Source organism: Dermacentor variabilis, chromosome 6 (assembly GCF_050947875.1).
Source record: "Dermacentor variabilis isolate Ectoservices chromosome 6, ASM5094787v1, whole genome shotgun sequence".
Taxonomy (NCBI): Eukaryota; Metazoa; Arthropoda; class Arachnida; order Ixodida; family Ixodidae; genus Dermacentor; species Dermacentor variabilis.
This window is the reverse complement of record NC_134573.1, coordinates 100,589,729-100,609,368: the sequence shown is the minus strand read 5'-3', so window position 1 is coordinate 100,609,368 and position 19,640 is coordinate 100,589,729. Positions and strand designations below refer to the sequence as shown.

The 19,640-nt window shown below is 45.1% G+C and overlaps 1 protein-coding gene across 1 annotated transcript in view; it reads left to right on the top strand.

Moving 5' to 3' along the window:
• Positions 1 to 17,552, top strand: part of LOC142584292 (uncharacterized) — a 34,781-nt gene extending 17,229 nt beyond the window's left edge. Inside the window, exons 2-6 of the mRNA XM_075694436.1 lie at positions 2,943 to 3,072; positions 5,894 to 5,933; positions 12,892 to 12,961; positions 13,972 to 14,048; positions 17,360 to 17,552. Coding sequence (XP_075550551.1) covers positions 2,943 to 3,072; positions 5,894 to 5,933; positions 12,892 to 12,961; positions 13,972 to 14,048; positions 17,360 to 17,515 — 473 coding nt within the window. The 3' untranslated portion in view covers positions 17,516 to 17,552. The remainder of the gene's footprint in view (positions 1 to 2,942; positions 3,073 to 5,893; positions 5,934 to 12,891; positions 12,962 to 13,971; positions 14,049 to 17,359) is intronic.
• Positions 17,553 to 19,640: the final 2,088 nt, after the last annotated feature.

Sequence of the window (19,640 nt, the reverse complement as noted above, 5' to 3'; positions counted from 1 at the left end):
GTAATCGTATAAAGAGCATGAATATGATTACGAAGAACTTGGAAAACTAGAAAACTTGGGAAATTTAATTGCAGAAGATTCACATCGTATTCTGCAGGAATACTGCCAATCGACGGGGAATATAAGAAAACGGCCTCGGCTCTGAAACCTATGAGGCGTGGACTGGTAGTTATAGTCTTGGCGGATGGAACGCAGTCTAGATTGAGGTGCAACACCTGAAAACGAGCCGACGTCTTCCAATTCGTGTGGGATTGCACAGCCTTTGCCTAGCACCGACGCGAGGTCATAGTCAGGCTACTCACAGCCCTCCTCACTGCTAGTTTCTAGCAACGGACAAGGCCACGAGGGCAGTAACAGCAGTGAAATAGAAACCTGAACTCTCTACTGAGCTGCCTCTGGAAGATGTCTGTGAACACGCAATCTTGTCTTTTCTCCCATTACGTCTCTCTCCTGCTTTCTTTCCCAGGCTGTCACCACGTGCAATTTACTCAGAGGGGATATCGCAGCTCTATATTACAAATAAACACTTCCAACAACAACCAGGGAAAGTAGAAAATAAAACTCCCTTTAAAAAAGTACGTTCATAACGAACATATCAGAAGCAATACGTCATTTGCATCGCACTTCCCTCAGTTTAGAGACCAGTGTTATCACAACCGACCACCCAGCAAGCAAGCGCTTAACGGAGAAATATTTGGCGTGCACTAACTTCAAGCTTTCACGAATGTATTGGGCGCGTTAGTATACCGTGTTCCCAACTTCAGAGCCACGCACTCGAGCACACGAGTTTCGGCGACTGCTTCCGGGAGCACGAACGTGTCATCTTACGTCACTTCCGCATCCGCTATATCGCGTTTTGCGTACTTTGTGAAAATGCCACCGTGAATCGATCGATCCTGGAGCTCGAGGAACTCTATAGAGTTCCTCGAGGGTTCCCTTCCTCGCCATGCCTATAGGCATGGCGAGGGTGGGAGCAGTAACGGTTATGTTTCTGATGCAAGCTCTCCGCGCTGCTATCAGAGGCACCGCATCACACGAAGGGTCTTTTGCCCAGCGGTACGTCGACTGTGGTAATTAATTGAATACCGCAGGAGGAGGAAAGCCTTACAATTAAAGGCATTAAGAGTTACGTGGTCAATGAATCCTATGGTGAGCCAAATAGTCGCCGAACAACGGAAATTTTGCGGCGTACCACTTCGGTCTGAGTAGCTCAAATCGGACAGCCATTTCCCCGGTTCACTCGAAACTATAGAGCGCGAATGCGAAAGAAAACCGCGGGCAACGCGTCAACCGCGCCCTGAGAGGGTGCACGTGCAAGGAGAACGGGAAACACGTCACCTTGCAGGAAGCCAAAGCAGACATTCTCCTAGGATGGAGCGCGTACAGCGCGCTCCCTAACCACGCATCGGAAGTCGCGTTTGGCTTTTACGTTTACTTAGAGCGCGCTCTGTCGACAAGAGCACGCTTAACCTAACGCGCCCATTGCTGACATGTCCACCTCCCGACGCGACACGTTGAAAACCGTACTAACGGTGCTGTCACTTCTAAAATCGCCGGACGGAGCTCGCGTGCATTTCGAAATGCGGTAGCATATGCTGTAGTTGAGCCAAAAGTGCTACCAAGCAATGCATGGGTGCAAATCGGGTGACCCAGATCAGGTGACCTAAAACTTTATTGCTGACTCGACTGAAAAAAAAACAAAAAACTAACATTCCGGTTCAGTTTCGGGTCGTGCAAGAATGTTCTATTGTCATAGCCATTATATGGCCAATCCAGTAGCATTTATGCTGCCGCCGTAAGGTTCTGTATAAAGCCAAAAGACGATATCGTAGCGCCGCGCCGTGTGCTGTATGTGCGAGTGAAAGCGTGCGAGGGTGAACCGGCGATCGTGGCTTAATCTCGCGCACGTAAGAGACGGAAGCGGGCAGGAAGCGCGCTGTGTTCCGTCACGCGCAAGGATCCGGGGGGAGGGCAGGGAGAGTGGGTGCGTTGTACTCTGGGTCGCTGTATATCTTGAAAGCCATCTGCGGCGGAGCCAGAGTCCGGCCGCGCGTTGCGTTTTCGCGGCTTAGTTCGCGTTCATACGAGAGGCAGCACGAATGTCAATTCGCTCGCTGCTGCTGCCATGCTTCCTCACTCCAGCGTTTCGACAGCGAGTTTCCGCTGTCATCGAGTTAGATTTGCTCATGTTTGTGCGCGCGTGGCACCGTGCTCGGTAATTTAGTTAGTATGCCTACGTTTACAAGTTCATACGGCCAATAAAACGGCTATCCTTACCTCGTATAGCGAGCTGTTCATTAATTTGCTATCGCAATCCACGCTTCACCTTGAGGGCCAAAGTGCGACTTTTTCAAAAACCAGTTTTCGGTTCAGTACTGGTTCGATACCGTGGTCTGAGCCGTATAAACGTCAGGCTAACGTTGTCGGACATTTCATTTGCCGCTGACTGTAACGCCGTCGGTTTCCCAGCCGCCGATCTCGCCTCGTGCAACATCGAGGTGCGGAGCTGGCAACAGCACTAGTGAGGCTCCTCTTCCCGCCACCGTTGTGAGACGCCTGGGGGCGACTCCAGGGCGCTGTTCCTTCTGCACATGAGTAGTTGCCTTGCGTTGTGCGTCGCGCCCACATGTTGCAACCGCGTATATGTAGTTAGAACACTGTCCGAGGAGCTCGAGCGCCACGCTAAGCCTTGCTATCGCTATCAGTGCTTCGCCCTTCGGGCGATACTGGCGAAAGTTTATCCCCCACGCTCTGTCCCACGATATAGCAGCGTTAGAAAAGAATGAACATACGTTTCTGAAGAATAACGATAACGTTCAAAGATGGCGTTCAGGTGGCTCGTTAGTGTCCTTTCAAATGGTAGCCAGCCAGTTTATGCCTACCGGGGCTTATCCTCCCGTATACGATTCTCGTCACTGTTTCACTCTCTTTCTCATTTGCAGAGATCGTTCCCGGCCAGCCAGGTTACGTGCCGCGTGCTGCACCTATCTTTAAATCAACCATTGGAATGAGTCGCTCTGAGCGCCGACGACACTACGAGGAGCTGCTTAAGCAGCACCACCTGGCCAACATGTGAGCATGTGATAAGCAATCCGTTTCTCCGCGAGTGCTGCCAGCTCAACCTTATCGCCACCTGGCACTTCGTTCAGATATCTGCGCAGACATGTCGAGGCTTGGTACAGTGACCATAGCTCGGGCATGGCGCTTTACGGCGCTCTGTTGTACGCATCCTGAAAAATGTGTCGAAGACGATGAAGAATTGTCATGCATCCACTTTTAGGATGTTTCAGGAATTTCATTCGAAATTCCCTAATTGGGAAGATGTGATGATAAAGCTAATTCGGATGGGCTGTTTTTATTGAGGCAAAAGCCTTAAGGGCTCGTTGCGCGATGGCCTTGGAAAAAACGCGGCCTCTAGTCGTGTGGTACAAAAGTTGTCATCATCAGCAACGGTTCATACCCCCGTAAGCAAGCAAAAATGCAATGACTCATACCGCCATAAGCAAACAAAAAATTCAATGGCTCATGCCTCCCAATTACAGAGGCTACAAGCTCTCAGCAGAGTGAAACAAACAGTGCACACACTCATTGAAACCACCCATAGAACACACAGAACAGCGTACGTTTTCATAAAGAACAAGCTCAAAACAATAATTCAAACCATCAGTAATGCATTGCATACCCCTCTCAGCAGGTTTAATGGGGGTGTTGAAATTAAAGAGGCCCTGAACCACCCCTCGGGCTTCGTGAAATAACATAGCCCACGGGTATACGCTGCTGCGAACATCTCAGCCAAGCTTTGCTGTCGTACGCGGTGCGTGGAGCTCGCAAGCGGATCGCGAAACTACCTTCCTCTCAAACGCTCTCTTTCCAACAGGAGGCCCTCTCCTCTCGTTTCTGGACGCTTTATTTCGCCATTGGACGCTTTATTTCGTCATTCCTTTAGGCGGTTGCTATTAACCGATAGCCGACATCAAGCTACGGCTACGTTGCGTAGATACCGCGGGGTTCCACCAAAAGTTCACTGGCTAAGAGCACTGCGGCTCGCTGAGGACAACCACGTTCGGCTTATGTTTACCCCGTCGTAGGCACGCTAAGGCTAGGGGCAGTTGTTTAGGACATGTCGTTTTGTCGTTGGTCATCACTTAGGGCCTGAGTGACTCTACAATACGCTCTATGTGTACGCGTCAGGATGCGTTTGTGTGTGCATGAGGCTTTTTGCGCAGTAGGAGACACAGACTGAACGCCTCTATCAATTAAAGGCCGTCTCAGCTAACATGAATCGTGGTTTTTAAATACATGGGCCAGTCTGCGTGAAGATAACAAATCGCGTATTGTTCAGGTGAGCTGAGCAGCCGCCAGGCCAGTAATCAGTTTGTTATGCCATTCACTTTATTGATTGCAATTAGCAATTTTTTTAGAGATACTGCTCTGGAATGGCAATGAAGAAATTGTAGAACATGTAAAGAAACTTAAACTGGCATGTTTTCAACCATGGGTGCTTTTTGCCCGTATTTTTTTTTCCGGCTGCTAAAGAAAGCCCGCGAAAAAGGGAAAATATCACGTGACTAACCGTCCGCCCGCATCACAAAGCAGAGCCCTCAAACGCGCTCCATATAGGCGTTAGTGAGCGCGCTCTTTCCACCACACATCAGTCACCAGTTATCCGCACTGTTTCCTCCTAAACAACAACGCGCACCAGATAAAGCGCGTGCGCCTAGCTCGGCGCCTTCCATCCCTTTTATGTTTGTTTTTCTTTTTCTTTTTCTTTACACTCAACCTGAGTTGCATTAAATACAAGACGAGTTCATGCCGTGCCAACTTGTCCACTATGCCGCCCTTGTGTTTCTCGTAACCGACCCCCCAGCTTGTACAATAGTAAATTTATCCTCCGAATTTGGTGTCTACACCACTTTAATTATTCAAAATGGCAGCGCCTTGTGCAATCTATTTTGAACTGCTGGTGCCGCTTCTGTTGCGCAGTGTTCAGAAGCATTTCATCGTCGCGATGACAGATGGCACCGTCGTTCCATTGCACCAAAATTGGCATGCGTTCTTTATTCTTCTCGAGTGGCGTCGCTGCACAAGACGTGTACTTTGGCTTTACTGTGAAGGATAAAAAAAAAAATAATACTGGCAGGTAATGCTGCCAAATGTGGTGATAAACTGAACATAATGAATTGAACCCACGCTTGAGCTGAAGGAAACCGGCGATATAGGTGGAACAGTCTTGTACTCACGGGGATTCTTGCAACATTGCGCACGTTTCATCCGTACCTGTAAGAAATTTAACCGGAGCGTGTGGGAACCACGCGTGCGTATACATCGATCTGCATGTATTCCTGGCACTCCTGTTAACACTTAGCGAATCATGTTTCGCGTCGATATTGTGTAGCGCCTCCAATACATCGGGTGTGCCGCTTGAAAGTTTATTTCGCACTGACTACCATGCAGTTAAAGCTTGTCCGTGTAAAGGGCAGAGATAAGTTGAAGTCAAATAAATCACTTCGTTGGGACGTCCTGGCCCGCACCGGTGCAGTACAACAGTGATTCACTGTACAAATTACAAATGATAGGTGCAGGCCAACTTCGTGCAAATATTACATGAGTGCGAGGAAGGAATGACCAGTATGCAATGATACATAAGCAAACAAAAAAGAATGAATGCGTTGATTCACCTAATTTCTTCGTTACTATACTGTACATTGATGGGTGCCCGAACGGGAAGTGGCTGCAGGTTTTCAGTTCGCGATCTTTTCCCCTCTAAGTGAGTTTGAAACTGTGTGCATGTGCTCATATATATATTGTTTCTAGCGCGTCTGCGGTATACTGAACATTTGGAAACAATGTCGCGAGGTGATCAATTTACGATTAATGCGCTCGTTGATTTCAGGCTCCTCGTCCAGAACCCGCACAATGGAAATGCTTGCAAGGTAAGCGCGCGTGTGGCAGCCTATACACGATGTTTATTTATTTATTTATTTATTTATTTATTTATTTATTTATTTATTTATACTGCAATCCCAGGAAAGGATTTTCGCAGGGTGACCATATATATACAAGCACGGATCAAATATTTACAAGAAAGCTAGAAAAAAAGAAACAAAGGCCACAAATGATTAGTAAACAAACAAAATGGATCAGCATTGGAGACAAAAAAGTTCAATGATGGCAGTGCAACATAGGAGTATACATAGCAGTACAGTAAGGTTTATGGCATATCTTAATTATTCAAGACCACATAAGATATTGAGTGAATACATTAATACAAAATGTAAGGGGCATAAAGTTGGTAACAATAAGAAATTGGTAACTATATGGGCAGCAGGGAATGAATACAACAGAAAATAGATGGTAATGGAGACTGAGGCTTCTGGTGAATGACGTCAGAGATTGCTGTAGTACTTGATCGTTAGTAAGCCAATTCCGTTCCGTTACTGTTCTTGGAAACAACGAATATTTAAAGCTGTTATTACGCTGAAGAAAAGGGGTGATTGTGAGATTATGACGTTGTCTTGTAGTGTAACCTGGAGAGAAGGATATTAGTCCGTCAATATTAATCCTAAAATGACCTTCAATTAATTAGTATAAGAACTTAAGTCGAGAAACGCGATTTTTTTCGGATACAGATGTCAAACCAGCCCTATTTAACAGATCAGTTACTGATGTGCGTCCATAGTTATTGTAAACAAAACGAACGGCTTTCTTTTGTACTTTTTCAATTTTATTACTGTTCGTTTTAGTAAATGGATCCCAAATTATCACCGCGTAATCTATTATTGGAAGGATAATCGATTTGTAAGCTAGGAGCCGGACTCTGGGTAGGGAGAGTTTTAGTGCTCGCCTAAGGAAAAAAAGTTTACGGTTAGCATTGCCTATCACCTGATCAATGTGTTTAGTTCAGTCAAGGTCGTTAGTAATCCATAATCCTAAATATTCGTTGTTCTCGCTTCGATAATCAACGTGAGACTCTCCAGTGTGCCTTGAATAGACTGGATGACAGGCCATTTAGGGAAGGGAAGATCTTGGGTGCCTGGCCTCACAGTTCATTAGCGCCGAAAGCAGTTCGAGCGCTTTTTCACCACCTGAAGGCAACAGACTTGAGTGCCCGACTATAGACATCCTACACCTCAAATCCCTCTCTCTCTTTCACCCCCCATTCCCCTCCCCACGTGTAGGGCAGCAAACTGGACTCAGTCTGGTTAACCTCCCTGCCTTTCCTTCTTCCTTTCTCTCTCTCTCTCTCTCTCTCTAGATATTCGTATTGTGCAACTTCGGATAGGATATTGTCAGCAAAAGAATATTGGAATATGAGGGGATTCTTCTTGCGAGTTATTCTCATGTAAACAGTTTTCTGAAAATTTATCGGCATCTGCCAGACATCACACCATACAGTAATGTTTTGGAAGGCCTCGTTCATTGTTGTTTGTTCTGATATAGTTTTAATTTCGGAGTAGAGCACGCAATCATCCGCGTACAATTTAATATGAACTGGAATGTCTTTTACGGCGTCGTTTATATAAATGATGAATAGAAGCGGCAGGAGCACCGAACCCTGAGGGACGCCAGAGTCAACAGGAAGAGTCTGAGATGAATGGTCACAAACAGTCACATATTGTTGACGGTTACTCAAGTAGGTTGAAATCCAATTAGCAATCTCGTCATTTTTTATTGTGCTATTAATTTTGGAAAGCAGCATTTTGTGAGAAACATTATCAAATGATTTTGCTAAATCCATAAAAATGGCATCTATTTGGCTTCCGTTATTCATAGTTAGAAAATTCATATATAGTTAGGATAATTGAGTGCAAGTAGAATAACCTTTCCAGAATTCGTGCTGGAGATTTGTAATAAAATCATGTTTTTCAAGAAAATGAGATTAGTGGGTATGTATTATGTGCTTCATAATTTTGCAAGTTGTCGATGTTAGTGAGATTGACCTGTAGTTATTGATGCACTGTTCTTACCGTTTTTATGAACTGGTTGAACTTCGGCCGTCCTCCAGTCGTTCGGAATCTGTCCTTCGTTTAGAGATCTTGAAAATAATATAAACAAGTACTTGGCTACCCATTCTGCATAACTAGTTAGGAATGCATTTGGTATGTTATCGGGTCTGGGGGACTTCCTGGTATCGCGATTCAAAAGCATTTTAATAATACCTTGCTCGCTGATGACAAGATCAGGCATCGGAGGTTTCGAAAGCGGGCAGTGTGCCATTATCATTAGTGAAAACAGATTTGAAGTATTCGGTAAAAGGAGATATTTCTTTTTCGCCATGGGTTAGAGTGCCATTGACTTGAAAGGTATGGAAATCTCTGGATACCAGAGAGATTGTGCGCCAGAATTTCTTCGGTGAAGTTGAAGTGAAGTTAGGCAACAAGTTGCCAAAGTAATTTTCTTTATCGAGTGCTTTCTGACTTTTATATTGAACGGTAAGGAACATCTAGGACGGTTAACTGCTTGCTTTTTCTTTTTTCTTCCTTTTTCTCCATTCATCAACATCATTAAGCACAAAGAAAAGCATAAATATCTGTGATATTAACGCCACCCGAACAAAGTAGTCAGACTAAAGTTTACCTCACCGGCTCCTGCCTCAATACATGATGATGGGGGAATAGACTTTTCAGTCTGATAGTCTAATTCACTGCACTGTATTAGATTAGCTTTAGTGCATTTGAATACGAAAGTTAAAGTCTACTACTTGTAAATTGACCACGTTTTATTTTATTTAGACCACCAAAGAATGTACGAAAAGTGATGAAAATTGGAAGTTCAAGAAAGGGGCATCAAGTTTACAGCTTTTTTCTTTCTTTTTTGCAATGAAGAGAGATACCACACTTTTACAAACAGTTGGGACAAAATTGACATGGACTGCTTTGAAATGTATAGTTTGTGAATAAGACTTCAGCAAACACCCGTAAACAATACCGTTTTCATGTAAGCCATGAACCAGTACGTTACAGGAGTTCGCTCAAAATGTTGTAACAGACCTGGCGTGATAGCATTGGATATGGCCTAGTGCTCTGTGCAAAAGTTCGGAAGGTCCATCACCGGCCTGTGCGACAATGTTCTGATGGGGCGGACGTGAAAACGGTTGTGGGTTTAGGTTGAGGTGTGCACACTGGAAAATCTCGGGCAGTGTTAAATTAATCCGGACCTACTGCGTTGTTCCACATTGCTCGTGCGTCGCTTTGCGACATTAATCTCCATGCCGTGTTCACTGGTTTGTAACGCGCCCTGGATTAGCGAGCACCAGATTTTTATAATTGGAACAAAAAAAATGCAACGTCGTTCAGTGTAACGGGGGCATCGGTTCTTATAATTAAGGACATTATAAACCCAGTGCGCTTGATTGTTGACTAAATAGTTTTGATAGTGAGGGAGAGTATTGGTGATTCTTTTACTCGGTTATACAAAGAACTACAGCAGAGCTGGACACAGCTCATCATCGCGTCGGGCCCTGACGAAGACAAGCTAACCTGTCAAAAACGTTTATGGCTCCTTGCCGAGGTTTGTCCTGCTCTACAACTGTAGATTATTTGTACTACAAAAAAAATGAGGGAGAATGAACTGGCCTCGTGGATGCATATTATAAGTACTACTTAGAAAATAAGTGCTTATTAGTGCATCCTCTGCCCGAAGAAAGAAATTCAAATTCTCCCTCATTCACTAATGAAGTTAGCTAAGGTATCCCGGTAAATAATAATTACATTGTTTGGCTGTATCTATAAATACAAGCGCACATATATTTGCGCCTCGCACGCACGTCCACCTATCCCCCCCCCCCCCTACACACACACACACACGCGCGCACACGCACAAACACACATATGTGTTCGAACCCGTGTGCGAGACGTGTGCGAACGCACATGCACACACCCACATTCAATTGTTAATAGGATAAGACCCTTATATTAGCGTATGAAAGAACAATGTTCCCGTGTATATGGAATTCAAATAGTAATGTGGGTTTCGCAGTGGTGATGCTGTGAATGAAGCCTCACAGTAGCTTTCTATAGGGTGTTATACGTAACTTGAACCAAGGATTTAAAAAAAAGTGGTTAGCCGAAGCTGAACGAAAACAACGGCATACGGTTTGCCGTCATGTGGTACTCCTTAAGGTATCTTTCTTATATTCCGCATAATTAGTTAATTAGGATGAATTATTCAAAATTTTTTGTATTCACCTTAGGGTCGAGACGCGCTTCGTTGCATTGTAGAGCGGATTCAGAAAGTTTTTTGTGGCAACGTACATGCTGCGTGGTGATTTTCTTTCGGCGTCTGAATAAAGCCCGCGAAATATGAAATAGAACCACGTGACTGTCCTCATGCGCTATCGTATTGCGGTATCGTAATAATAATAATAATAATAATAATAATAATAATAATAATAATAATAATAATAATAATAATAATAATAATAATAATAATAATATTATTATTATTATTATTATTATTAAGTTCGTGACGGATCAACTGCAAACATTGGGAAGCGACAGTTGAGCAGGTGCAGCTCAGGGGCGCTATACCGTAAAGCCATTATAAACTTTTCTATTCCAATCCTGCAATCAGCCTTCCGCTATTGGTCAAAAACTTTTTTGGACCACCTCCATTTCACATGCCTGTCACGCGACTTCACGAAAACGTTGACAGCTCCCAATCTGATATGACGTGTACACGCTGATTATGCATGAATTGACCGAACAAAAGAAAACAAGAATGTTATTTCTGATTTGACGCCTTTTCGCCTTTAGCCCTCGGCTATTGGTCAAGAGTTTTCGGGCTGTACCCACTTCACCTGCTTCTCACGCGACGTCACAAAACCGCAACAACTCACCGCGTCAAAGTGACGTGTACGCATTAAAGATGCAATAGTATGCCGAACAAAGCTGATTTTTTTTCTGAATAGCCGCAGGCTGCCGCATTCCGAAAGAAATAATAAATGGCTGCCGCCGATCGCTGAGACGCTGGCTACTCGCACCTGCCGGAGAGCATGCGTTTATTTGCGTGTAATAAAACTTTTTCCGTGGCCGTGTAACGTTTTTGAGCACTTTCGACACGTTTACGATCTCGTTCTGCCAACTCTTCTTTGCTGAGGATCCATTTTAGCGTGATTCTTAAGCTTCCGTTGCATGCCGCCGCGATTGTCGACGAGACACCGCAAGCTATGTAAGGGAAAGCGGACCAATCGCAGACGATGGTACTACCCTCTTCATCCGATTATCGATATTCAGTGCAGTGGCTCGGCCCCATGGAATCCCTCTCCACTTGAACGTGCTCCTCGCCTCTTGTGAGCCAATTAGATAAGACAAGCCGCTCAGTGCAGGTAATGTTATTCGTTTTTCAAGCAAACAAAAGTGACCTCCTATGAACGAGGGGAGCGTTTGATTGGTCTGTTGAAACAACCCTGCGGGTGACCGCCTTATGCTTGCGTCGACGATTACGCAAATTTGACATCAGGAGATTGGAATAAAAACATATTGGAATAGTTTTACGTTATAGGGCCCCAGATGCTAGAGCGCTCGCTTAGAGTATCAGAAATACAGGGATCAACACGTAGCGCATGCCATCATTTGTGAACCAATAGTTCAACCATCGTCTTACTCCAAAATTAACTGCGCGTCAAGGACACGAACTGACGTAAGGAAAAACAATAGCCGCTCGAAGTAAACGGGTTGTTTCGGCTTTTAGAATAGAAGAAAACGATTTTCTAGTTATTTGACTGTCGTACAAATACAGATGCAAATGTTGTAAGAGTCGTGGTTGATTTCACGTTATTTTTTGTTCACCACTGTATTAACCCACTCCTGCAATAACCCTCCTAGGGGGCTGTAGTATGTACAAATTAAATAAATAAATAAATAAATAAATAAATAAATAAATAAATAAACTTGAACCACGCTTAAGAACAGCTGTACATTGTAGGCGATTGATAACAATTCCAAATTGTTCTGATATATTGGAATTACGCAGATTCTTCTTGCGATGTGCGATTAGGCAAGTAACTAAAGTCAATTATGGATTATTTGTTTCTGTGACGCTATCTTTTAAGTGAGTTCTTTCTTTCTAAGCTTGGAGATACCCCGCGAAATAGCAGCAAAAAAAAAAAAAAAAGAGGTTACTACGCACTGCAGCTTCTGGTTAACGACACTCTCAACAGTGTTTCCTAACCGCGAGAGGTTTCACGTCCGAAGAAAAAAAAACAAGAAACCAACGCCAAGAACAATCGGCATCGTTAATGCAAGCCACGTCAACACCGTCCTTGTAAATAGAGATTTTTGGATTAGGGGGACGCAAGCATTTGGGCCGCCTTAGCGCTTGGGGCCACAGCACTGCGTATGCGCAGAAGGTCTGCGCATGCTCAGTAGCGTGGCGCCATGCGCTAGGGCGTCCCAAACGCCTGCGTCCTTATAATCTAAAACTCTCTAATACCGGGGCGAAACATGCTCGTCCGCATCGAAACGTACGCGTTTTGTTGCGGTGGGTGATCGCGCTTCGTTCTTTGGAGACACACACGATCGGCATCGACGAGAACGAGACGCGTAAGTCTGCATTGAAGTCGCATTCTTTCTCTCATGTTTCGTAGGATTCCTTCGTGGCACCGGAAAATGGGAGGCGCATAAATGAGAGCGTTATCAAAATACTTCATTAATTGTTGCGGTGCTATAATGTGCAACTGTTGGAATCAATACACATGCCCTAAATCGAATATTAAAAATAATAATAAATAAACTGAGATAATTTGTAAAATAATCGTAGCTGAATAGTCGAGCCATCGGTCTCGATGTAACACCTTCTTGAAAATTTTCGAATTGTAAATTATTGTCAACTTTTCGACGTTATCTGTTTATTCTATCGTGGTTTAAACAAGCACCTGTGCCATGTTTGCAGGATCGCGTTGTTGAGCCGAACAACAACGGTGGCGGCGACAACATTCCAGGCGTGTCTGGGCAAGCAACTGGTGAGTCTCCTCTCATTCGCGGTGTTCTTACCCGCGAGCCCCGGAGTTCGCGCAACCGAGGTCCTCGCAGATAGTCGCGTTGACAGAAAGCTGCTCAATTTTGCAGCTCGGTGACATGGAGTCCCAAAGCTACTGAACTGATCAGCAGCACCGGAACAGGACGTTGGAATACGCTTATAGTTTATTTGACGGTGCCACGGTTTCGCGAGCAGACGGGAACAGCAGCAAGCGGGGGACACTTCGGTGTGGATACACGCAGGTTGCCCCTGCCGGTGTGAACAGCTGCCGACGCGTCAGTCGCTGCCTGATCGCCCGTAACTTTAGCTAGTTGGTTTATCTGCAGTGACCCATGTCCGGCGAAAAAGCGGTTTGTAGGAGAGCGGCACGTATGCTCCCATTGCCACGTATTCGACGACCAAAGTTTGTCCGCTGGTTTGCGCTTCAAACCCTTTTACCTCAGCACAGTACCCTGATGCGCTGCCCATTCGGCCACGGACTACCCGTTGTCCCAGGCTGACGATAAAACGGTTGGATACCAACTTACTTACATAGACAGAAAGATAGATGGATAGTGGGCCCCCAGAAAGTGCGTGAAGTACCGCAAGAATGTTGACGCATTAGGATAGTTTTTGCTTATTTGCATCTCATCCGTAAGCTTCCCACCTCGGCACTCTCTGCACTCTCTGCACGTTCCGTTTCCTGACAACACGCAGTTTTTTTTTTCCGCGGCAGCCACGCGGCTGGGAATGTCGAGAATGCGGAGAAACGGACAAACAAGTCAAACGCGGCGTCCCCCGGCGCCAAAAATTGCCCTTACGTGAAGCCTAATACAACTGAACGGGTTCTCATCAGTAAAACGCTAACTGTCGTGGCTGCACGCTGTCGGATTACTCTGCAGTGATTTGTGTTATAACGGCATCAGTACATGTAGTGGCGACCGTTTCTTTCCTTGTTACTTTTTGCTTTCTGAGTTGCAATGCGTCTTCCTCCCTTCTTTCTTTTCGTGTCAGTGACAGCAGCCTCCAGTCCACAGCCGCGGCCACGGCAGGGCAGTCGCAGCGGCATGGCCACACCACCAGGACACCAGGTTGGACAAAAGTGACGTCACGTTTTTGCTTGGAAATGAATTACATTTCTAGACCTCTTAGGCGCAGGTTAGGGTGTTTTTTCCACCTCGCTCATAACCATTGAGGAGGGTAAAATATCTCAGAAGGGAGGATGACGTGACGTATCGTCAAGACAACTGTCTCCCTTGACTGCCCCGCCCCTTTTTCCTGCTTGCATCTGTGGTCCGTCGGGGCGTTGACTTTGAAAAAATTGGACCTAACGTCTAGCTTTGAGAGCATGCAAGTTAATGTTTTGTTCGTTCTGTTTCTAGTACATCTTGTATTTCTATATGTTCAATAATTATAGAAAACTCTCCTCTCACGCATGGCGCTTTCTAAAATTTTTTTATGACTAGACCTCCCTCGTAGCTTTATCCTTCCTCCATTTTGTTAGCCGCGAGCACGACTGCGAGTGCAAATAGCGAGCAGATGGAAGAAGGCTTCCACAATGGAACGGTGCATTGAACAACAAGCCAAAAAAAATAAAACGAGGGAAATGGACAAACTAAATGTTAATAAAGGGGGATGCAAGAATAGCGCTGACTGCTTGAGTTTGTTATATCTGACGATAACGCTTATTAAAGAGCTCAAGTTGAGCACGCGACGCCGTGGACCTCTACAGACAAATTACGCGGGCAATGCGTCACCACAGATAAAATGTTTTCTTCTTCTTCAGGTTCGCACAAAAATGTTTTTCTCTGTAAAGCCCCTGCCACAGTAGCGATAATTCTGTGAGCATTCCAAAGCAGCCAAATGGTCATTCGACTATGATTAAGGGTGGACGCGGTGTGTCTAGTAGCCAATGGCTCTCTCTTCTTGGTGGCGTCGAAGTGGCGCTAACTTCAGACGTTTTAGAATAGCGTACGCCACACCGCGTGGATCTACGTGGGCTTTTTCGAGTATGGCGAAACAAGAGCCGGCATATCGCAGCGACACAAATGTTGCACCATGTAGCCTCCGTTGATAGCATGTCTGAGGCAATAATTTCGCTGCACGTAGGCGGCTTTTTCTCAAATTGTAGTTTTTCGAATCCCCGCGTGATTTCTTTGCACTCCGAACAAACTGAAACAGCAACAGACATCTCCCCGGTGTTGAATTATTTGTACATCTTTCAATAATAATGCTCCCCAATTTCCGCACGGCTGATATTGCGCTTAAAGTAATTATTTAAAGGCTGTGTAAATAATTGTTTGGAAATAAATACTTAAGGTTTCGGTAAAAGCTACTTTGAGTTGATCAAGAGCACAGTTAAAATACTTCGTTGGCTGCATTTGCATAGCCCGCATGTGGACTTTTTAAGGCTTGGCGCAAGTTAGCTGAAAGACCCCGTGTATATGCTCTGTACTGAAATTGCAGAACCCCTGCATTTCTGATATTCTCCACATAAACTCAGAGATAAACAAAACTGTTTGACCTCCCGTATTTCTGCGTTTCGTGTTGGAATGTTCTTTTTTTCTTCTTCTCAGATTCGTGTTTATTTGAAACATGCAAACCAGGATGAGACTAATTAAAAAAGAAATATTCCCCCGCCTAATTTCATCTTGACAAAACAACTGATAGCCGAACTAGGTGGACTTAATCCATTAGACTAGCTTGTTGATTTTCGACCTAATATTGTTAAATCGAAGCCGCGAATGTCGCCCATAATGAACGCGGATAAGTTAACCACAGCGGCGTTTACGGAATAGTTTCAGTAAAAGTGATGTAGTTTAGATCCTAAAGCTACAGAACGGTGACGTCGCAGTGGAGTGCCTTCACTAACTTGGTCCACATGGGATTTTTTAACGAGCACTTCGTTCTTGTCACACAAGAGAAACCTTACTCGCGACTTACAAGCTCAGTAGCAGCCGACCATAGCAACCGAGCCACCATGGCGAATGACTCAGATTTTAACGTTTTACCTCTTTATATAAGTACTACAGATTAAATAAGTGTTGATTGCCTTCATATTGCTTAATATCGCATTAAGATAACCCAGTTTAATATGATTTAAACACACGATAAGCAAATCGTGGAGCATATTCAAGTCACGACATTTCAATCTCAAAATCTGAAGGAGGTCGCGCAAAAAGGAAACGTTCGTGCCTTTCTTTTGGCGCTAGAAACGCTGTCCAAGAAGCGCGAGCTATGTAATCAAGACTGCGCAAAAATAGCGGCTGGTTTTCTGCCCGGAACGTGTAGTTTATAGATTTCCTTTATCTTGAAGGAAAGTATCGCAAAAGTGTGTCAACACAAGGTTACTCGAATAAGGGTATAAAGTAGATAAGTATCGTATTCACTTATCCTTTTCTTTCCCACGATGTCGCTGGGTTCTCCTGTATGATAAGCGCAGAATTGGGTGCAGGGAGATAAATGATTTGAATCTGTTATATACTGACCACGAGATCACTTTTTGTGCCTTTTTACTGTTTGGTTTCTGCGCATGCGTTAGTGATCTGACTAAGGTTGCTTTGCTCCTCATTCCTCTTTTCCATCCTGTGAAATATGTGCCCGAAAGCTCGCATGTTCCGTTCCAGGAAATCTATCGGAAGTCGGTGCTCTGTGTGCCTTGCACCTGGGGTAGCCGCTCGTCTCATGGCTCTGATTAACTTATTATGCTGCATCACTTAACGCCTTAGCTTCCGTATCGTCGACGTTATATAGCCTTGCAAAGTGGCAGCCCCCTCACCACGCAGCATGGCTCCACTCGCATAGCTAGAACCCCGTCGCCGCATTCCCCTGATTACTCCTAATCTCGTTCCGCATAAGTTGCATTATTAAGTAAGGGGGGCATTTTCTGCAAATATGTTTCACTTAGTTGATGGCACTTATGTGAAAATATATCGGGCTGTTTAACATACTTAAGCTTGCCTGGATCAATATTGAGACTGATACACGGTAATGGTGGCACGAGTCCGTGCCCGAGGGAAAATTGGGGGTCGTCGGGGAGAATCGCTGAACACAGGTGCCGCTTACAAATTGGAGCATTTCTGCAGTTAACTGTCTCATTTTTTTTGGTGGAACCTTTTGAACGATAATATGAGTGTAAATTTAATGAAAATGAAATCACTCGACAAGCAAAAAAGAAAGAAGAAAAGCGTAAGAAAAATACAAATCGACGTTCCGCACAAACAGCCGTGCATCTGAGCAGTATACGGCTTCTGACGGTGTGTTCGCATGTGCGACTGCAGTGGTATGTTCTATTTGCAACTGGGAAATTTACCTTCGCTCATAGGCTCGCAGATGGCGCGACGACGTACGTTCCAAAACTTGCAGGCGAAAGAATTTCCACCGTTTCTCTGTTGACCTACAGGTGGCGCTCACCCCAGGGGGACCTGACCTTACCTACAAGTTCTCGCCGAACTGTTTGTTGGTGGTCGAAGACGATGGTACCATGTACTACACCTCTGCTGGAGGCCGCGGTCAAAGTATGCCGCAGCTGCAAGATGCCGACCGGGCTGTTTCGTGATCCTCCCGCTTTTAGCTACATTTATGCAATAAATAAATATGAGTGGTCTTGTTTTATTTATATTGTTTACTGACTGGATGACTAGAAGTACTTGAAAACGTTATATGGAAGTTTCGCACTGTCCAGAAAGAACGAGATCATGTGTCAAGTATATATTTAGAGGGAATATAGCTATTTTTATGAACTGCGTGGGTCAGTTGGGGACTAAATGAGTATTCCTAAGCCGTCGTTGCTGCATGTTTGGAGGCATTATATAAAATGGTACCAAGGTTTTCCCGCTGCTCTGGAAGAACCAGAGGTGGCTGCAAATTCTATGTTTGCTGGCAGCGGGTGCCATGTTGTGGACCACGTTATGCATAGGTTAACGGTGTCGCTTAAACGTATGGGTTAGTTAATCTTCCCCGAACATTACTCATGCAAGTGTTCCAGAGCTTTACAGGCGTATAATAAGAACTGCGTGGGAAGTTTGCTGGACGTCATGAAAGAACTCAACCGACCAGAAAATTGAGGTTTTGAAAAAATGGCGAGCGCCCTCTGCGTGACGAGTGCACCAAGTGTATAGTGATCGAGTGTCATTCATTTACAGAGCTTGTGTTCGAAAGCGTCATGCGTACGTTATCGGCCATGTTTCCCAATGTCCGGAAAGAACACTGTCGTATTTATTTAACATGCGTTCAATTTTCAGAATGTGTAAAGTTCAGTGTGCGGCGAAACCTGAACGACTCTGGCCCGACTAGAGCCGTAGCAGATAACTTCAAGCCCTCGCTTTTGCCCACATTCATGCGTTATCAGATGCTATCCCGCATCATAGGCTCATAGATAGAAGACCACACTAAAGTAGCAAATATTTTATGTAAGCGGTAAATACAAGCCCGGAGACAATGAAATATCTGCAGTACATAAAATACTTTTGTAGCCAGGAATACGTTACAAGTTGCCGTCCTACCAAATATAGAAAGACGCGGTGTAGCCCAAAAGCATCCGCCTGGCGCTGAAGTACTGATACACGTTCTCTACAGAAATGTGCACTGAGCTTATATGCATCAAAAGGAACAACAACGTATTCTGCAACAGGTGCGTGCCGTTTCTCAATAAACGCCTTTCATGCTAACGCTTTAGCGAGCTGCGTCATGAATGCACAGGATATGCGGCGCTGTTCAATGAACCTCCCCGCAGTTTGAGTCACTGAGCATGTGCCACTGAGTGTGCGGCAAGCGAGAGAACAATGATCAGCGTTCATAGGTAACGGCGCGCAACGCTTCTCGTCTCGGAGTGTGCGCGCGGAATTCAAGGCTGTGCCACTAGATGACGCAGCGTGTACATAAAGAAGCCCGGTTGTCGCATGACGCGTTTCTCGGCGCTGACAAGCTTTGGCGCACCATGCATTTCGGACGCCACGCGCAGGCTTCACGGTGGCGGCGCTAGATGGCGGTGAGTGTTCTTAGGGAAGCGCGGAAGAGGAGTTTCACTGCAGTACACGTCTCATACACTCGTTTCGAAGGTGGCAATACATTGCTTACCTATATTGATGCTAACCTAATGTATTACCGTTGACAGTCATGGTGAGATGGATGCAGCCGCATTATGTTTAGTTGTAAGTTGTCTTTTTACGTGTTCACATCGTAGCCACAGCTATGAAACGGAAGAAACCTCGTGGACGATGCTTTTTCGGTACTGCACACTCCGAAAGCCATCAGGTAACGTCATAGCCACCATGTCTTAGACATTATTTAGAAGCGTGAACAAAAGAAATATTAGCTTTTCTTTACACTCTTAAAGCGGTTGCACCCTTATATATGTCCCAGAACAATAATCGGCATCTGCCTTGCTTGCGTTTCCTTTCCTGAAAACTCGGCGCTCGCTACTTTCCTGTCGACAATGCTGCGTCACGCTGACAGCGCGCACGCTGCTCGTGACTTGGAAGTACCGGGCTCGCAGCGTTGAAGGAAATGTGGGCAAGACAGATGACGATTATTGTTATGGAACAAGATAAGCCCCAAAGGGTGTACATTTTTTTAAGTGTAGACAAACCAGGTGAGTAACAGTGCCAAGTGGTGGATCATCCGGGCCACATAATGCGATTTTCGCGCGAAATTTGAGTAACAAGAAGGCACCGGAAAGAAAA